Source organism: Macadamia integrifolia, chromosome 9 (assembly GCF_013358625.1).
Source record: "Macadamia integrifolia cultivar HAES 741 chromosome 9, SCU_Mint_v3, whole genome shotgun sequence".
In the NCBI taxonomy this organism is placed as follows: Eukaryota; Viridiplantae; Streptophyta; class Magnoliopsida; order Proteales; family Proteaceae; genus Macadamia; species Macadamia integrifolia.
The window spans coordinates 33,954,149-33,975,019 of NC_056565.1; the positions used below are offsets into that span (position 1 = coordinate 33,954,149).

The following is a 20,871-nucleotide window of genomic DNA, read 5'->3' on the forward strand; positions in this document are numbered from 1 at the left end:
ATTTGTATTAACATCTTTACCTGCACTTGTCCATGATGCAATCCCTTGCTCACATTTCACTTTAATTGAACACAGGGGCTCACGCCGCTTACCCGCCCATAGGGTTGCCCTAGCATCCCCTCCGGCAAAAATATAGCCGTGTAGCACATCACTTCCAAGGGATGCCCTAGCACAGCTCTAATAATGATATTTTTAGAATCCATGCTAAAGGTTTGATTATGTATCTTATAGTGCTGGATGCTTCAATGTGATCAATTAGTATTGGATTTCTCAGGTTCAGGTCGGTTATGATCAATATCCCGCCAATTCCAACTGAATCAAAACCGGAAATCAATGGAGACCAATTTAGTTTCTAGCTTTTACTTAAACCATGGCTGTACTTGTCCCACAAACAAGACAACAAGGATCCAATTAAATCCTACAGAGCTAACTTGATTCTTACACAAGTAGAGTTTGATCGTGAAGTTACATGCCTTGATCGGAACAGGTATTCTGTTTCTAGCTAGCAAATCTGTGGAGAAGAGAAACGAGGGCTCTTTCATTGATATACTTCAAACTTGACATATACATGAGGTCTTGGTTCTTGTGTGGCCCTCCAGGAAATGGCAATTTGCACAACTTAATTATCCACATGAAAGGTGCGATGGAGCTTTAAATTTTGGAGATAGATAGATCTCATTATCCCCTTCTCACATAATATTTTAGTTCAAATAGATTTACCAAGTGGGTTAATAAAGTATTTTAAAAAGAATTCAAATTGTAAGAAAATGCAAAATAATGATCATAGCATTAGTAAAGGTGCATAAATGTGGCACAATGAGAGAGGGCCACTATAGTGGAGGTGCGCAAAAATCTTTTCACCTATATTTGTTTGGGTCCTTATAAGTGTCACTATACCTAGTGAAGTATAATGTTTCATTATTTACCATTTTGTACTACATAACTTAGTCTAAAGAAAACAATGAAAGTTTCTTTAATAAAATTATTGTAGTGCCAACAATTTTGAGATGCATATAATACAATAAGATGTCTAGCTTCTTTTTTTTTTTTTTTTTGGTATAGTAATTTTTAGTTAATTTTTTTATTTAATGTAAGCTAAAATTATATTAATGAAATGCTTGTCGAGTCTTCTATCATATGGACTAACCCATTTACTCTCATGTGACAAATAATGAAACATTATATTTCACTAGGCATAGTAACAAAAAGAAAACCTTTATAATTTGAAGCTTGGGGATTATTACCTAGTTATGTGGCCTCATGCCAACCAGGGCTAGTGGAGGAACATGCACATGCATCTACCCAAGGAGGTAGGGGTGTCACTGTCATTTCACGATGCTCGACTGTGTAACGATATGTTCTTTACTAAAACTAGGGCCGGATACGTTTTTCCGCGGCCAGACCTGGGCTTGGCAAAGTTTGTCTGCCGATTCCAAATCGACACTGAGCAAGGAATCAGCCGATTCCGAGGTCCAAACGTCGATCTCTCTTGCAAAGGCCCGTTTTTGTTTTTCGGTAAGATCTGCAAAGGCCAGTTGATCGATCGGTTGTCCTCTCATTCTTTCTCACTCTCGGTCTCTCCGATCCGAACAGAGGGAGGCTCTGGAAGCTTCATTACAGGTAACGACATTGTCCATTTATTGTGCTTCTCTCCCTCTCTCTTTCTCTCCAATCCTGATCCGATCAAACACCTTCCCCCCAACCCTTTTTTTTTAAGGTCTTTGGCTCTTTGACTTGTTTTATGTTCTGGGCACATGTAAAATTTTGTTCATTTGAACTTATTTTTCGGAGATTTATGAGTTTTGGTCTGTGCCTTACTGTGTTTATTATAGGGTTTGGATTTATGCTTGTGTGTTACATCACGTCATTGTGAATAATTTGGACATAATCATGGTGCAGGTCCTCTTTGATGGGGTTTTTTTTTTTTTTTGAAGAGGGCAAACATGGATTGGGTCTAGTGGGTTTTGGCTGATTTTTTGCTGAGGACCGGAAAACGTAGTCTTTGTTGTTAGATGCTTTAGCCTTCTTCTACTTCTTGTTTGATTTTGGTTGGTAGTTGATTAATGTGTTTCTGGGATGCTATATTTGTTCTGTGGTCAAGTTTGTGTGTATCTGTGGTGAACCTGCTATTCTTTTTGAGTTTAGGATTTAATTTCTTATTTTAACATGTTTTTTTATGCAGTCTGAACTTCATGGCGGGACCAGGGAGCTCCATGCTGTACTCTTTTCTTCTATCTGCTGTTATTCTTTCACTTCAGGAAATGTATAGGGCGAAGTTGGCATCAACAGAGTTATTCACCATTCTTGGAGGCTTCATTGGCTCTCTTTTTTTTCTTGTATTGCTTACCGTGAGTTCCATATAGTCTTCTGCTAATTTACTTGTGCAACTCGGATTCATAAGCCAGCTTCCATGGTGCAAACTTTAATTTTATTTGTTTCTATGCAAGTTTTATCTGTATATGTCGTATGCTAGTGATAATGATGACAGTGCAGAAAAATTGATGCAATTTTGAAGAGGGGAGGGAAGTGATACTGTTGCCAGAAACTCCAAGTCCAAGGTGGCTTGTGATAATTTAGACCGAAGGGAACTTTCTGAAAATTTTCTTATGAGAACTTAGGGAAAATGATGGTCATGCTCCCGGTATCGTGGGTCCTTGATCGAGAGAGATTTTCATCATTTCAGGAATTCTCAAAATGTCAAATAAATTTCAGGTCAAACTTCGTTTACATTTAACCACCTGAATGGGAAAACCTAAAATAAATGCTACATGAAGTTAAAATCACAGATAAAATGAATATTTTGTCCCTCAACATCCCCACCCCATAAAAACAAAAAAACGAAAGAAATTCAGATCATCTTCTTGTCTGCAAGGACAAGAATGAGAGAGAAAGAGAGCTGGATTTCTTTTTCTGTTGCTGAAAGTTCTTCCCTTCTTCCTTCGCTCCAGTTGCCGTAAAACTCTTCTTCTTCTTCTTCCTCAGTCACCTTAAATGATTAAACCTTAACCATGAACCACAATTTTGAATTTCTGAGATCTAAACGCCTCCTTAAACCAGGTGAATCGCTTTATGAAAGAAACTCAGAGAGAACCATGAACCTTGAATTGTGAACTGAAGTGTTGAGATTTAAATACACCTGAAACAAGGTTACTCCTCTGGGTATGGAACTTTTCAGTGAATTGGAAGAAAAATATGTCCTGTAAATGAGAAGAGAGGTAGAGATAGAGAGAGAAATCGCCAACAATACAAGTTGTGAAGAGATCACTGGTGACTTGGAGAGGGAGGAAACTCAATTTCATTTGGGTTCTCCTTTGCAGGATCGAAAAATCTGTTTTGTCCCTCACTTGAATGATCTTTTCTAAAAGGGAAAAATTAAAATAAAATGTGGGGGCATTTCTGTCTGGTGCTACTTTGGAGATTCTCCCACATGGTGACCCATAGTTTTTCCCTCCACTGACTGGAGTTCAGGGGGTATTGTGAGGTTCTTGAAGATGGCAGAAGCCTCCTAATTTTTTTTTTCCAGGGATCTGGCAACAATGTCCCTGGGATTTAGCTGAGCTTTGATTGAATCCTATCTATTTATGTACTTGCAAGGTCTGGCAGGGAGCCAGGGCTGCTGGAAAGGACATATGACTCTCTTCTGAGGTCACTCTTGTAGAAGTGAAAGCATTGGAAACTGAGAGGAAGAGAGAATTGATCATCACAGAGGAGGTAAAGGGATTGAGGGTGAGGGAGGGTGAGAGTTACGCTTTAACTAAAAAGAGGATGGTGTCAGTGAGCGAGGCTGTTCTCTAGGGGGTTCCACTGGTGGTAGTTGTGCTAGTAGACCCAAGGTTAGAGGGAATCCGAAACGTACTTGTGTTGATTTATGTCCTAGTAATGAAATTTGTTTTTGATAAAAAGGAGTCTAATTTATGAATTGGGCCTCCCTTCCCCCTCTCCCTTCTTTTTTTTCTGTGAGTGGACTGGGCTGTTGAAAAGTTTTAAAGCCTTGAGCTGGTCCTCTTCTTCTTTTTACCTAATCTTTTCATTTGGGGGGCCTAATTGGGTTCTATGTTGTTGGAGGATGAAACTGATGTGTAGGGTATGTTTAATGTAGAACACACCTTTCTAATGGGGATGACCCCTTGTGCTTGTATAGTTTTGTGATATCGTTCACTAAATATATTCTGATCATTATTCCAAGGAAGCCTTTTTTCCTGACATGACCCATTTATCCTGTGAAGCATTATTTAGTATTTGGTATTTCTTTTTGGGCAACTAACATGCAAAGTATGTTTAATATCGGATATTGAGTTCACTTGGTCATTCTTGCGCAGTTCATCGGAAACTTCCAGGAGACATGTGGCATGAGAACTGGTTGGGGTGCTGGTAAGGGAATATTACTGCATATGTTCTTATTTATATGTATCCTATCCTCGTTAAGAATATTCCATTTCTTAAAATTGCTTTCCACTTCTAAGTTCATAGCCTTTGTGGTAGCTTCATCGATGTTTCCTACCAAATAAAACCCCTGATTGTTTTCAGTAGACCAACATATTTCCATGGAGAACTAGTAAATACTTCTGCTATGAAGAAGGGTTGTGATGAGAAATGTTTCTAAATAACAATAGCAAAGGGCCTTGAGACTACCACTTGGATCTGGAACCTACATGCTGATGCTCACGATTTCAATAGTCATACCAGTGATTTGGAGGAGATCTCCCAAAATAAGTTCATCTAAAACACTACCAAATAGTACTGGCTCTTCATATCGATGTATTGGATCAATTAGAAGGATTCAGAGAGTACTGAGTTCTGTTTCCTGTTTACTGAGACTTTATGGTGAATTAGCCTTCTCATTATTGTCTTAAGAAAATGAGAGTGTAATGGACTAAGCATGGAAACCTCGCTTCTTACGCATATTGAAGCCTATGAGAAGCACTCCTAGAATTGCCATCTGTAGATGTTCTTGGAACAAGAGGTTAAAGGATTAGATCTTGTCAGCAGTGTAAACTTCTATGTGATTATGTTCAACTTCTCGAATATAACTAGATGCCACCTTCAAAGTGTTCTGTTTATTTCTAGAATCTAAAGAAGTGCAGCTGGGACCTACCTGTGGCCACTGTTTTGATGTGCTATATTTGTTGCTTACTATCCATCATTAGGGGACCTAGAAAAGAGTTGAAAGTAGAAAATAAATGAGAAGAAATTCTAGCTACTATATTCATATTTTTCTTTTGTATCTTTTGCAGTTCTATTGGCAGAAGTAATTGCTCTAATTGCTGCTAGCACTGTGCATCGAGTTTGTATCACAACATGGTAATGCTACCTAATTCGTACGGATTTTTTAGTGTTTTTGTTTTGGATGCTAAACCATCATGTTTCAAAGCATAAAAAATGTTTGATTGTTTCTGAATAAGCAAATCCATGAAAGAGAATTAATTGCAGGATTGGTTATTCATTTTTTGCGCTTTGCATGCTGGAGTTGCTAAGCTATGGTGGTTTGTTCAAGTGGACCTTTCAGATTTTAACGTAGTTGAAGCGTGTAAGGAAATGCTTAAGGGTACTTGGATGTGTAAATGACCAGGAATAACCAGAAATCGGGATAAAAAAATCAAGCCAGTAGACTGCTGCAACTACAATGTTCTTGCTGAAGAAAATAGAGCTTAATAGTGTTGTGTGTGTATTTATATGTTATAACTCTAGTACTCTACTGATAAAAGACAAAGTGCCCCTCTTACTAGTTACTAATCAGGTGCATTTAAGACATATAACAAAAGAAATAAATTGATTAAAAATAGAAAGATTATAAAATAGTTATGAAATTAATGTACTAGCAGTTTAGATTAACCAGGCCTCTAAATAGACTAAATAATTCGCATCAATTCTTATGGGGCCTACTGCAGGGACTAAAAATGATGTGTGATACAAAGAATCAGTGCTGGATAGAGAAGAGAGGAAAATTATGATCTGGAACAGCAGGTGGCGGACGCTCTGTCTTCTGAGATCTGAAACCAGATCGGAGATGAATGTCTTTCCAACCGTTGTCAACCAGATCTGGAAACCTTGGACTCCCCTCATTTATTACCGGAATTTTACTCCATCTTTAGGTTTTAATTTTCCATCAAAATTTTAGAAAATACATGCTATCGTAACGCCATTGAATTGACTCTTCTGCATAAATATGATCTTAAACAGCTCTTCCCTGGACCTTAAGTTGCACCCACTTCAACTCCTCACTTTCTGTCCTACTTCAAATTCTGGGCTATATTGATGATAATTCATATTTCTCGTTGTTCATTCCTTTTCTGCTTACAACATAGCCGAGAGAGCCTCTAATGTAAGACTAGTTACATGGTGATCTGTCCCAATAGTTTGGATAACAAACTTCAACAATAACCAGAACAGTTTCAGATTCGACAGTGAACAGATCTAAAAATAAACCCTAAAATAGGCCAAATCAGAAATAACTTAGAACTCACAAACTAGGGCTCAGTTGAGCCTGAAATCCTGGTTGAGTGTAGGGCTGATGATGCCTGAAAAAAATACTCCAAACAGTAGCTCAAGATCTCTTCAGGTTGGGAAGATATGTGGCTGAACAGAATTAGGGAAAAACTAGGTCAAAACTGGATATTTTTAAAAACTCACAGACTAGACCAAGAAACCAGCTTCAAGGCTGATCGAGTGCTCTTCTTGGGCCTCTTGAACAACTCTTAAAAGGGCAGCATGAACTGGCTTTATACTTGGGAGATATAAGGAATCAATCGGTAGTCCAAAACCCTAACAGGTGCTGGTATCAATTGTGATGGTAGGCCTGATTTCAAACCACAGCTGCAACTGGTGATTAGGTCTTTAAGAAGGTTTCAGCAAGGCTTCATTAACTTCTCAATATCTGAAGGAACTAGGAACAAACAGCAAAGAAAAGGTATGGAAAATATAAATCGATGTAGAGAGTTGTAGGTGGGAGTCAGCTACCTCGGCCTTGGGCCTCTACTCACAGCTAGCTCAGCTGTTGAAGAACAAAATTTCTCTCAGATTTAATGGCTAGCAAATCTGCAAAAATTTTAACCATAATTATTCGCTATTACGATCTATTGGTGTCTTTTATAGGCTGTCCAATTCCTTCAGCTTGAAGGATTTACATGATAGAAACAAACAAAAGAATGAAACTTTTCAAGAATGGAAAGTCTTGAAATTGGAAACTAATGACTTAGGAAACAGAACTTTCCCTTTTACATTTGCTTGCCATACTAAGAAAATAACAAAATAGAAACTAATAATTCTTATAGAAACCAATACCCAACTCCAACCTTGTGTGACACAAAAAGACAAAAATACAGCAATAAGCTGAAATCGATATGAAATTTCTGGGGTCTTCCGGAAGGCTGCACTATTCTCCATCAATGGCTTGCTAGCTAGGTTTCACAAGAGACAAATTGGAGAGCAAAAATTATGCTCGATGAGAGAAGGAAAAGCTTCTAAAAGCTGCTGTTCCGATGGATAAAAAGCTGGACCAAAACTGAGCCAACAAAACTGGACCAAAACTGAACCTCCTCCTTAGTTCTGGGTCTTCTTCCTCCTTCGGTAGTGTAGCCCAAATTTGGTTTTCATCTACATCAGCCTTTGTTAAGTAGGTCATTGAAGAAGTAAAAGTACACTAGGCAAAGGTACAACATCATCGATGCTGACGTACTTGAGCTTGACGGCACAGTTGGTTGAGAAATCACAATTATGCCTTAGCCTTGAGTTCAATTATCCTGCTTAGCCACTGGAAAGCTAACATTATATATACATCTCCAGTCTTTGATCTGGTGTCAACTATTCAGACGTTGTGCCTTTAGAATATCAATTGTTGCTGCATTTATGTGCCTTCATTTGAACTGTATCCAGTCATTTATGGTAGGTCACCATTTCATTTATCTGATGGTTGGGACTTCTAAGATTTTGTGTAAAATTTGGCATGTAGTGTTGAGCTGAATGATGACCACATTCTTTTTTTTAGTTCTTTTTTCATATGAATCTTGGGGAAAAAATTGATGCTTTGTTGGCACGTCTGGTTCATTTTTTGCATGACAGAAACCTTCAAGTTATTCTGTCTAATCACACAGGCAGTTCCATCCCGACAGTCCTTAAAAGTCACCTGTAGAATTTTCAGCTTAGTTCCAACTCTTACAAATATCAGGCCTTGTTATCTGCAAATACCTCTACTAGCAAAGCAGTGGCATGTTCTATGGTCAACAGGAATACAATATGTTCCATCTTTGCACTCTAGGGTGGCAGATTGCCTGTGATATGATTCAATTGACATTGAACCTTGTGGTCACCAACTGATGTAGGGATTCAGATCCGGTGATCTCTGTACAACCATCAAATGGTGAAATGGCCTTGCAGTTTTTGTGTTTAGTTACTGTTTTACATTCAATTCTTTTTACAACCATAAGAATAAATAAACATTCACTATGGGTGCAAATCTTAAGAAAATAGAAGTGACGAGGGGATTTAGACCGTGACAAAAAATTCGATACTGAAACTGGTCCCTTGGTTCCTGTTTCTGAAACTTCTTCCAGGCAAAAATGACATTCAGAAAAAATCTGTTGTTACTTATTTTTAAATAAATATCTCTATTAATGCTGTTTTTATTCCAATGCAGCTTCTTGTTCTCTGTGGGATTGCTTTATGAGGTTAACAAGATTTCCGGGGCGATGCTTTCCGCAAATGAGGGCAAAACGAAGAGGCATTAAACAGAGAGCTTTGGGTTAAACCACAATGGTTCATCTATTTCCATTTTTGGTAGACATCTTTATATGAACCTTGTCTTCTTTATCCAATGATGTAACTTTCTTCTCTTTCGATATATTAGATTAAGTCTTCCAAAAGGGGAGAAGGTATGCTAGTTTAATTTTATATAGTTTTCAAAGAGTAATATGAGTCATTGTTGCTTGAGTTAGGCTAATCACCAGTTTTATCTTATTGAGAAGCATTAGGCTTTTGGAACTAAATCTAGACTTATAGAAGCCTTTGACAATGTTGAAAAATTTTGAACATATCATCACACCAGAACGGTTCAGAGTTTTGAGTCGCCCTATTAAAATCATGAAATGAAAATTTGAACTTATTTAATAATTAATATGATTTTTTTTTGGGGGGGGAGGGGGTGGTTGTGGTGGTGGGGGGTTGGCATAGGTGTAAATTTCATTTAGGGACCAAGGTTTGAGAACTTGGTATTGGGAATGGGATCTATCAAGGTTGATATTGATTTGGATCACCCTGGATAGAAATACCCTTGATTTTACTTGTAAAATCAATTTTTGATTATTTTACCCCTTGTTTCATACTTATCGGTATATGCCAAGAATTGGGATCGGTCAAGACTGATACTGATGCAATCCGATTGATTATGACCAACTTGATCCAATTCCTCAAATCATGTCAATGGACTCACAACCACTATCTTAGGGGTGTTTGGTTCAGTAAATCAAATGGTGTATATATCGGATATGAATGTCAATATTTTGATAGACATTCTTCTGATTTATGTTTCTTTCTGAAAAATCGTTTGGTTGCCTTGAGGTAGGGGTGTCAATTGGTCAATCTGGCTCGGTTCGGTCTGGGTTGAGTCGGTTTCGGTGTGGGAAAGCTGAAACCAAAACCGAACCAATAAGGAAATTTTGATTTCGGTGCGGTTTGGTTTTGATTTGTCTTCGGTTTCTTAAATCGATTTGTAATCGGGTTGGTTTTGGTTTTTGGTCCAGTTTGGATTCGACTTTCCATACAAACAAGGATTAAAGATTTGACTTTCCATACAAACAAGGATTAAAGTATCGGTATCGATCGTCGTATCGATCGGCCAAAATTAAGATACGTATCGGAGGGTATCGTATCGTATCGGAGATACGCTAAGATACGCACATAAATAGATAAGAAACACTTTTTTATACACTTTTGCATAAAAAAAAATAGTTAAAAAAAGTTATATATAACATGTACTATGCATAAACAGTAAATTGAGAGTATCGCACTAAGAATCCAAGGTTTGTAATTGTCCCATAAATGTAAAATTCTTGTTCTCAATCTTGATTTCCACTTTAGTTGGAGAGAAAAATGGTTGGCAGCAACTTTGGAACAAAAATATCTCAAAAAATTGTGTTTTTCTAAAAAATTATCCATTTTGGCCATTTTATGACTGTATCGGTACATATCGGTGTGTATCGGTCGATACATATCGATACGCACCGATACGTATTGATACATACCGATACATATCGAAACGTACATTTCACTTCAATTTTGATTTTTTCATAGAGTATCGGCACGTATCGGTGAGTATCAGTGCGTATCGGTGGTGTATCGATGTGTATCGTAGGATACGTATCGATACATAAGGGTTTTAAAATTTTCATGTATCGTATCGGTATGTATCGTTTCGATGCCTACCGATACGGATACGTATCGGACGATACGGCACGATACGCACTGATACTTAAAACCATGCATATAAATGTATACAAAATTATGCAAATTTTGATTTTTTTTTAATGAATTTTGGAGTGTTTCGGTTTCTTACCGGTTTGGTTTCAGTTTCGGTCCGGGTTTTGAGTCGGTTTCGGGTTCATCCGATTTTCGATACGGTTTGATTTGGTTTTGGGGTTGCAATACTCCAAACTGAACCGAACCAATAAGGCTTCGGTTCGATTCGGTCCGTGTTGTTATCGGTTTGGTCCGGTCGGTTTTACCGGTTCGGTTTAGGAATTGACACCCCTACCTTGAGGCTAGTACATGTTTCTTGCGGGTTGAAATATTGGCTTCCATAGAGAACTTCTTTCCACTTTCTCCTTTTATATTAGATGGTAAAAATGTTGCTCAAATCTGAGTTTAAGTGTTGAGGTAAACTCAGATTTGGAATACATCCTTTGTAATATGGTCATTCATGGGAAGTAGGGTGCTCACTTATAAGGGTCAATCTAGTGGAGCCAAACAGTTCCAAAAATTAAGAATTATCATTCTAAAGAATGTCATCCCCAAAGATTTACCGAACCAAACACCCCCTTATGAGTCTAGAAATGGCGTCATTCGCCAACTTGTCTAAAATTTGAGGGGGAAAAGCAACCATTAGAATTGAAATGCTTGTTTTTGCCGCATCCTTTGCCAATAGTCAGTGGTAGAGTTTGCCTCCCTGTAAAATTGATTTTTCACCCAATTGAATCAAGGTAAACTGGGAGATAAGACCACTCTTGCATGATGAACCATAGAATCTGCTTATGCTGAAATAGAGTGTCAGCCACCATCGAATCTGATTCTATCCATTAAGAATTCACTCTCTTATTCTTCGCATATTAGATTCCTTTGATGATACTTCAAACTTTAGCAACGAAATTGGTGCCTACGTCCAAATAAACCTGTAAACACTAATCTCCCTCCATGATCACAAAAAATTCCTCCTCTTCCTCCTGTTCTTGTTGGATCCCTAAAGAGCACCCATCCACATTTAATTTGATCCAACGTGAAGAGGCCGACACCAAGACACGTCCAATAAGGAATTTAATTGGTCTGCTATCATTTTTTTTTCAGTTCATTTCTGTCTCTGCAGTTCAACTGCCAAATTGACAACTCTAGTCATCACTACATATTAGGGAGTGTGTACTACGTATAGGGCACAATAATAAACTGCTTGTAGAGTTCATATGTGGTATGGACTACGAGTGATCCTCTTAACATGGGCACCAAACAATTAACCCATTGAGCATTCTTCCATCAGCCTCACTTGTCTCTTCAGTAAGTTTAAGGTAGAATTTTGTTAAAAGGAGCTTAAACAAGTACAAGATTCAAAAATTAGGAAAGTGGACCTTTGGTCCTTACTAAACAAAGAAATGCCAAAAATCACATCAGCATATTACACATAAATAGACTCTCCCTATGTGAAATACTAAAAAACAGCAAAGAAGTTATGGGACATCTTAATCATTACTTATGTTAACCTAAGTGAACATAATATTCTTTAAAAGTTGATTAAGGAAGTGATTGTGGACCAATTATTCACCCTTGTTTGAATGAGACTCCATCACATATTGACTTTTTACCCAAAAAAAATCACATTGACTTTTATATAGGTGCTGTTATAAAGAGGGGTTTTTTTTTTCGAGGGGTTGAGGTGGCGTGGGGGGCAGGGTTTTAAAACTCAGGATTCGCCCTCAAGTTATCAACTGATATCGATAACGATTGAATTGGTACCGATTGGGATCAGATTGATCCCTTTTTTTTTTTTTTTTAAATGGTTTTTATGTCATCTTATCATTATACCTTATCAGTGTCAGAGATCGGTCTTGTCTAATCCCAATTTGATCTGATTCAATTTTAAAACCATGGGTGAGAGTGTGGGTTATTGGGGTTCCAAAGAAATGTGTAGTTTTTTGAATGACACATGAGACAACGGTGAGAGAACGGTGTTTCATAGATGTGTTTACAAGATAACAGTGTTTTCTATTATTTTCCACAAAAAAAAAAAAAAAAATGTTTCGTATCTATCCAGTTTTGGTTGTGTAACTTACCAAAAAAAAAGACTTATGGTTTTGTTATGAATGGACCACTTATTTATAGGTGTCTTGTTTGACTAATTAAGGATATTATAATATTTTTATATTAAATAATTTTTTTTTTTTGACAAGAGAACCCTATACCCTGGCACAGGTACATGTCAATGGGAGGGAATGTGTGAGCATTTTGGTGAAGGTAGCACACTACTTTTGCACCCGTTGTGTCCTGACGTATGTACACACCAGCATGTGCGTAGCGTTTTTTGTCCTTTCTGCTTCCATCACAGATCTCAGAAAACTTCTCATTCGGGTTGACATCAAAATATGTCGGAGCGGATCAATCTTCAAAACGGGTTAATAATTCGAGACAAACTTAACATCTACAAATTATTGTCAAAAGCTAAATAAGATCAGGGGCATCTTTTCATCACCACCGCCCCTAAAACCAGGGGTTATGTCTGAGTGTGATAAACACGAATGAGTAGTGTTCTTTTCATCAATATTTTTTACTTTAAAGTTTTGCATTCATGTACCTCACTGCTATAGTCGCCAAAGCTTCATCAATATTTTTTACTTCAAAGTTTTACATTCATGCGCCTCACTGCTATGGAGACGACGGATGCCGTGAGAAGCATCAATTGCAAATTTAATTTACTTTGACAAGCATCAATTGTACAAATTCAATGGACTTAGACTAAATCTATTAGGCATATCATTTGTTTTTATATTTAGTTTCCTTGACTTGGACAATGGAGAGCATTTAGCCATCTTCTATCATGTGGCGTGTTCATCTTGTCATTCCATCTGTTGGATTTGCAATGTGGCAAATGCATTCATTTAGGTCCCGTCTGTTTGATGAATAAAAAAAAGTGGAAAACTTGTGAGGGAAGGTAGGTTTCACATGTTGTGGGTTGGATTGACAAGGAAAGGGAAGAGAATAAAATAATGGAATATGTAATTTTTATAGGGGGTGAAATTTGGTTGGGTAGAAGAAGTGGAGCAATAACCGCAATGACCAAGATCACATCCACCATGGCAGCTCGAGATCGATCACAAGGCAAAATCTTCAAGGGGTTTAGAATTATATTGTATATAGTCTAATTCTATGTGCGTGCATGTACATGTGATGTGAGGATTTTGATATTTTCATTTCATTTGATGGTTGACTCTCGAGTCAAATGATTGAAGAATGAAGTAGTAAGAATACAACAACAACAATAATAAACATCAATATTATTTCAATTAAATAGGGTCAGCTACATGAATCTTTAAGGTTGTAAGCAGCAAGATAACTTTCTTTATTACTATCAATGGTAGCTGAAATCGACCAATAAGCTAGCTAGCCAGTCTTTCAAGTCCTAACAGGAACCGATTAGCTATCGGAATCATTTAGTTTCAGTCTCTTATCGATACTTTATCATTTATTAATATATAAAAATAATAAAATCAGTATATACTTCAATAAGAAGAACCTTAATTAAATTGAGTTCTTGTAGATCTTTATACATAATATACTCGATTCTTAGTAGTTACAAATTACAATCAATGATAGTAGCTAGGGTTCATATATGGTATGATCAACAGCCATAAACAATGAATAATTACAGAACCCTACCATCAGACTTGACTATTTCAATAGAAGCAACCTAGTATGGTATTCATAGTTAATTGCTATGAACAAGAGAAAGAGAAATACTGTCATTTGTCATGGTGAACTAGATTCTTGTTTATGGTATATATCTCACTGTTTTCGAGAGGTAAACTGTGTAGCCGACAAACTCACGAAACATGCTGTCTCAACTAGATTTTCTTTTACTTGGGAGGTGATTCCATCTTTTCTTGTATCTAATGTTAATTGAGATACTCAATTGAGACCCAGATTTAGGTTCTAGTGACCGTTTGACAATATTTTCCTTTAGTTGAGTTGCTTTTCTGCTAATAGCCATATCGAAAGTGGAAAAATAGCTCAATAGTTATTTTGTTCTCTCATTCTTTGATCTCAATATTTTATTAAAAATTTTCATTGCTGATTCTATAAACAAACAAACAAACAAACAAATTACTTGAAACAAATCATCAAACAGCCACAACCTGGGTTGCCAAGGCACCTCTAGTTGGTACGCATCCACCTATATGATGGAATTTGGGTTGTCCACTGGACATGGGCACCAAAAAGTTAATGAACATAGTTCCATCATCCTCGTTTGTCTTTTCAGTAAATTTAAGGTAGTATTTTATTCTACCCAAAAAAAAAAAAAAGGTAGTATTTTATTAAAAGAAGTTCAAACAAGTACAATATGAAACACTTATTAGGAAAGATGACCTTCGGCCCTTACTGAACAAGAAATCCCGGAAACCATATCACCATATTACACAGAAATAGGCCTTCCCCATGAGAAGTACTCAAAAAGCAATGAAGGCACATAATATAGGGCTATACTGAACACACATAACGAGTAGAGTGTAACTAAAATTCAGTGCAAATTAGTAAGATCTGCAAGCCTAGATTAAACTGTACCAATGCTACGCAACACAATTGTCTCCACGGTTAGACCTGGTCCAAACCCTAACAGAACACCCCAATCAAATCCTTCTCCAGTTGTGGCTTTCCCTTCCTTCATAGATTTATTCCTCATTTCATCCAAAATGAACATCACAGTAGGGCTTGACATATTACCATATTCACTCAACACTTTCCTTGATGCATTCAGTTTCTCCTTCTTCAACCCAAGGGTCACTTCAATCATGTCCAAAATTGCAGGTCCACCAGGGTGAGACACCCAAAAAATGGAGTTCCAATCACTAATACCAATCTTGTTGAATGCTTCCTCCAAGCATTTTCCAATGTTCCCAGCAATAGTTTTGGATACATCCTTCGATAAGCTAATTGAAAGACCTGTTTGACGCAAGTGGCCTTCAACCATATCATCTGAGTCCGGGAGAATTCGAGAACTTGCTGAGAAGAGTTGGAACAATGGACGCTCAACTGAAGTCTCAGGGTCTGTACCAACTATTAAAGCTGCTGCGCCGTCTGCAAAGATTGCCTGTCCAAGTAGGGTGTTGAAATCACTTGCACTAGGTCCCTTGAAGCCACTAACTGAGTTTAACTCCGAGCAAACAACAAGGACACGAGCACCTTTATTATTCTCAGCAAGGTCCTTGGCAACACGGAGGACACTGCCACCACCATAGCAGCCTAGATGATACATCATCACACGTTTGACAGTGGGTGAAAGGCCAAGAAGCTTGATAAGTTGGAAATCAGCACCAGGAGCATCAACACCAGAAATGGAAGTGAATACTATGTGGGTGATCTTTGATTTGGGTTGCCCCCACTCATTGATGGCTTTTAAAGCGGCTTCTTTAGCCAACTTAGGAACCTCAACAACCATAATATCTTGGCGTGCATCAAGTGTTGCAGCCTTAGAGTTGTAGAAGTTGGGGTTCTCCTCCATAATTTGATCTGTCATGTAGAGATGCCTTTTCCTTATTGTTGATCTTTCACCTGTTTTAGAAGCATAGAAATTAAAGAAATATCATTTTAGTTAGCAATGGGCAAATGCAGAAATCCTACAACAACAATAACCAAAATCTTATCCCAACTTAATAGGATCGGTTACATGAGGATTCCAAACAGAAAGATGACGGGGTATGACTAATTATAACAAATGTCGGACTGTTAACCTAACACAACACTACAAATGAAGGAATCCCATAATGTTAGAAGTGCAAGTACTTACAGATTCTCTTAAACTTCTCCTTCAATTCAGTCATATGCTCACTCTTTGTGGATCTGAAATAGAAATCTGGGAACCCAGGCTGATAGACACAGTTGGATGGATTTTCTGTGCCTATGGCCAGTATTGTAGCCGGACTCTGAGTGCACTGTGCTTCATAGGTTTCTCCAACAGATCCCATTTCTTCTTCTTCTCTTGTGGATCGATCGAAAAATCCAAAGTAAGGGAATGAATTAAGATGGAAGGGAAGGGTATAGAGACTATCCAGCAAGTGATGATTTGATAGAATAGAAAGAGAGATGCATGGGGATTTATAGAAGTTGGAAGTCTGAATGGTTACATTAGCTGATGCAAGCATGGGTTGAATTTTGTGATCACTTAGACGTGGAAGAATTCTTTTTTGAAAATAAGTCGGGGCTTAGAGTGTTAACGCAACTAATGATTTGACTAAGTTTTAGGGCTTCTTAACCCATACTCATACTAACCTAAGTGGCTTAATTCTTTAAAAATTGATTAAGGAAGTGATTATCGACCAATTATTCACCATTGTTTGAATGAGACTCTTATCACATACTGACTTATATGGGTTGCTGCTATCAAGAGGTGTACTTAGGCTGCGTTTGGTAGTCATTCAGTTCCGTAAAAAATGGAATTTTCAATTCTTGTGTCAAAATGCAGTTTAAAAACAAAAAAATGGTGTTTGGTGAACCTATTTCAGGGACGATTACCCTAGTTAGTCACTTTTTTTGTATTTGGAACGAAACCGAAATGACGGAGCAAGATTTCTTCATTCCATCAATTTGTGTTTCTAGTGTTCTTCTTTTCCATTTTCATTCCAAAAAAACAAATAACACCAAGTTGACACCAAACGTTTTATTCCATTTTTTTATTCTCATAAAACAAAAAGGTTTTTCTGAATGACTATCAAACACAACCTTAGTTGATTTTTTTTTTTCCCCTTTGAGAAGAGGGTGGGAGTTGTTGGGAGTTGGTGGGGGTAGAAGGAAACGTGTAGATTCTTTGAAAGGCATTTGAGACAACGGTGAGAGAACGGTGTTTCATAAGTTTAATAATTCTTCATAGGGTAGCTGATCTGGTTTATTAATAAGATTATTTATTTTCATTTATGCATGACATTTGTTTATTGGATTTGTAAGTTGTTCCATGGGTGTTTACCTAAAGTTATTCTTGGCTAGGAACAGGATCGGACATCTTATTCATATGATCGTTATATTGTATGTCACCAGGGATGTGATTCTGATACATAAATGTGAATACATATACGATTAAGTTCCCACCAACAATAGCCAAAATTCATTTACAACAATTTCCAATTTGTTACTGTTTACTTAGTCATGCATCAATGCATGTAAGGGTGTTAATCGGTTCAGTTTCAGTTTAAACGGTTCGGTTCAGTTCAGTTCACATATATTTTGGCTGAAACCATAACCGCACCATTTACTAAATGATTGCACTTTCTAAAATTGCAACCCTTTAGTAAACGGTTTCGGTTTCCACGGTTTTTAAACGATATCGGTTTCATGGCTTTAAATGGTTTCGGTTTTGGTTTATTCCATATGGTTTTTATACGGTTAGCAATCGGTTTGCTAGTTTATTCACATGTGAAAACTGAAATTTGCTTTTGGTGATAAACGATTCAATCTTGAGAATATGAAATGCAAACCATTATGTTTTGTTAAAACAACCAAACAACCAAGTAAAAGAAAATATTTTGATGGAAAATAGTCTCAAGCGCATCTAACAAGTCAGTAAGTACTGCTTATAGCTGGGATTTTCTTCTCCCTCCCCTCCCAAATGATGTGTTATAAAATTAAAAAATATATATTTAACATGACATGGTATAAGTAAAAATTGCATTTTTATCAGTATACACTTAGTGCGTTGGATTAATTTAATCGGCATTCCAAACAAAGAACAAACTACCTCTAGAATTACTTGCAGGCTTGCAGCACTCAATTTTTGAATCAAATGAGATACTAACGATATTTTGCCACCATCTTATTTAATCTTTAAACGGGTTAATAGGATCGGTTTTGACGGTTTAAACGGTTTGGTTTTCACAGTTTCAATTCGGTTTGAAACCACAGGTTAAATGGTTGTGTTCGGTTTCAACCCATTTAGCTAATCGGCCTAAAACTTGGAACCATAATCAAACCATTTACTAAACGGTTTTACGATTTCGATGTAAACGACTCTATTCGATTTCAATAAATAGTTTCGATTTCAATTCACATGCTTAAATGCATGGAGATGAGGTCTATTTATAATTTTTTTTTCCCTTTAGTTTTAAGTAAAGACAGGCAAATGGAGACCGAGATTGCGGTGAGAAGCATCAACTATGAATATTCAATCAACTTGGACCAAATCTCCAACACTAGTCATTCTTTTTTAATATATCCCCTTAATTTCTTTTACTTGGACAATGGAAACCATATCCATCTCCCACTTATATATATATTTTACGCAAACTTATTTTTGAAGCCATTCCAAAATCATAATCCTCTCATCTAATACCATGTGTGTCTTGCACACATCAGCTTGAGCTATGTGCAACATCATCACGAATACATTCACATTAATGAAAATAACCCTAAACACAAGTTAAAATACCTAAATGGAATAGTAACTAGTGTCATAACTAGGGGTAAGGGTGTCAATCGATTGGTTTGGATCGATTTTGATGTAAGATGAGTGGAATCGAAACATGAATCAATAACATCAGTTTTGGTTTGGTTTCAAATTTTTTATCGGTTTTTTTAATTGATTTGGTTTCGGTTTGATATCGATTTTCCCATTTAAATGTATTCAAAAAATGAAAAAAATGTGTTCTCTTATGAATTTTGGGTTGGTATTAGTTTCTTACTGGTTATATAAGTTTTGGTCTGGTTTTTAAGTTTGATTCGGTGTCCTATCAATTTCAATGTGGTGCAATTTGGTTTCTATCTCACAAAACCTTAGCCCAAAACATGATCTAAAAAGCTCATACATATCGGTTTCTGTTCAGTTTGATTTGATTTCAATCAATTTTGATCAGTTTCATCAGTTCAAGCTAGGTTTTAACACCCCTAACTATGTACCATGTTAAAACTAACTTTAACTTTAATTTTACAGAAACAACCCATGATTGATTATGAGTACAATGCCTTTTATCCATGTAGGAATTTTTCATTTCAAAGTTTTTGAGCACAAACCAAATAAATGAAAAAAATAAATAAATAAATACGTAATGTTGGAATCATCAATTGTACATAACATTGTCTTGATGACCATTAAGCATAGTCCTATATAAGGACGTGAAGTTGAAACCGAAACCATTTATCAAAATCGAATCGAGTCATTTATATCGAAATTGCAAAGCCGTTTATTAAATGATTCGGTTCTGGTTTTAAGTTTTAAGTTTTAAGTCGATTAGCTAAATGGGTCGAAACCAAACAGAGCCGTTTAACCTGTTGGTTTCAAACCGAATTGAAACCGTGAAAATCGAACCGTTTAAACCGCCAAAAACTATCCGATTAATTCATTTAACGATTAAATAAGGCAGGGGCAGAATCGGTATATCATTTTCAAAAAGATAAAAACCCTAAAGTAAAAAATGATTGGGATTTTGAAGCTTTGGTATGCTTGCATGATTGGATGTACAATGCGACTTTTGAAGGTAATATTTTTTCTTTTAACCTCGCATGAAATTCTTTAGACATTAGTTTCATATTCTAAGTAATTGTATATAAGGATGTGAATTTGTAACCGAAACCGTTTATCGAAACCAAACCGATCCGTTTACATCGAAACCGCAAAATCGTTTAGTAAATGGTGCTGTTATGGTTTCAAGTTTCAAGCCGATTAACTAAACGGTTCGGGTCGATTTTAACTGTGGAACCCGTTGGTTTCAAACCGAATTGAAACCTTTTAAACCGAACCGTTTAAACCACTCCGATTAATCCGTATAACAATTAACAATTAAATTAAAGTGTCCATCCTGCTTTGGTATGATTTATTACAATTCAGTTCAAGTTTAGGTTTTAGATCATGAACTTGTAATCCATATATGTTACTATGTTATTATGTTATCATGTTATCATAGATGGGGTGTTTTGGCTGAACCACCTGTCATTTTAATATTTTATGTTGTAGAAGGCTGGATTTGGATGTTGTATGATATTAGTTCTAAATGTTTGAGAATGATCATGCAAAGAAATAACACTAGATTATCAAATTAAGACATACCATCGTTAATATAGAATCTCCTATTTGTGGTTGCCAATTATTTTTGATAAGCTTATAATCTTCAGTTTAGAGATGGTTGCAAGTTATAACAAACCGATTGTGAACTGTTTTACAAACCGTATGGAATAAACCGAAATCGAAACAGTTTAAAACCGTGAAACTGACACCGTTTAGAAACCGTGGAAACTAAACCGTTTACTAAACGGTCACGGTTTCAGAAAGTGGAACCGTTTAGTAAATGGTGTGGTTATGATTTTAGTCAAATAACTGTGAACCGAACCGAATCAATCTGCACCATTTAAACCGAAACTGAACCGATTAACACCCTTAATTGTATACAGCTGAGAAGGATGAAGAGGAATTATTGACGCCTTAGA

General features: G+C 36.7%; 2 protein-coding genes across 3 annotated transcripts; one reads left to right on the forward strand and one right to left on the reverse strand.

The window, feature by feature from the left end:
- Positions 1 to 1,377: 1,377 nt before the first annotated feature.
- LOC122088192 (keratinocyte-associated protein 2) lies at positions 1,378 to 8,935 on the forward strand. Of its 2 annotated transcripts, none has more exons than XM_042657373.1 (5): positions 1,378 to 1,620; positions 2,183 to 2,348; positions 4,320 to 4,371; positions 5,235 to 5,301; positions 8,633 to 8,935. In XM_042657373.1, exons 2-5 carry the CDS (start codon positions 2,193 to 2,195, stop codon positions 8,721 to 8,723), a joined length of 366 nt encoding a protein of 121 aa, XP_042513307.1. In that variant the 5' UTR covers positions 1,378 to 1,620; positions 2,183 to 2,192; the 3' UTR covers positions 8,724 to 8,935. The 2 variants fall into 2 exon arrangements, with proteins under 2 accessions (XP_042513307.1, XP_042513308.1); XM_042657374.1 differs by lacking the exon at positions 1,378 to 1,620 and adding an exon at positions 1,635 to 1,717.
- Positions 8,936 to 14,759: 5,824 nt separating this feature from the next.
- LOC122088324 (chalcone synthase 2-like) lies at positions 14,760 to 16,527 on the reverse strand. Its single transcript, XM_042657553.1, has 2 exons — positions 16,253 to 16,527; positions 14,760 to 16,017 (listed from the first exon to the last, which is right to left on the reverse strand). Exons 1-2 carry the CDS (start codon positions 16,428 to 16,430, stop codon positions 15,020 to 15,022), a joined length of 1,176 nt encoding a protein of 391 aa, XP_042513487.1. The 5' UTR covers positions 16,431 to 16,527; the 3' UTR covers positions 14,760 to 15,019.
- Positions 16,528 to 20,871: the final 4,344 nt, after the last annotated feature.

Excerpts from the sequence above, each read along its gene's own strand:
- LOC122088324 (XM_042657553.1), bottom strand. The coding sequence starts at position 16,430 with ATGGGATCTGTTGGAGAAACCTATGAAGCACAGTGCACTCAGAGTCCG. Across the intron at positions 16,018-16,252 it reads GGAGAAGTTTAAGAGAATCT|GTGAAAGATCAACAATAAGG; the intron begins GTAAGTACTTGC and ends CTTCTAAAACAG.
- LOC122088192 (XM_042657373.1), top strand. The coding sequence starts at position 2,193 with ATGGCGGGACCAGGGAGCTCCATGCTGTACTCTTTTCTTCTATCTGCT. Across the intron at positions 4,372-5,234 it reads GAGAACTGGTTGGGGTGCTG|TTCTATTGGCAGAAGTAATT; the intron begins GTAAGGGAATAT and ends TATCTTTTGCAG. Across the intron at positions 5,302-8,632 it reads CGAGTTTGTATCACAACATG|CTTCTTGTTCTCTGTGGGAT; the intron begins GTAATGCTACCT and ends ATTCCAATGCAG.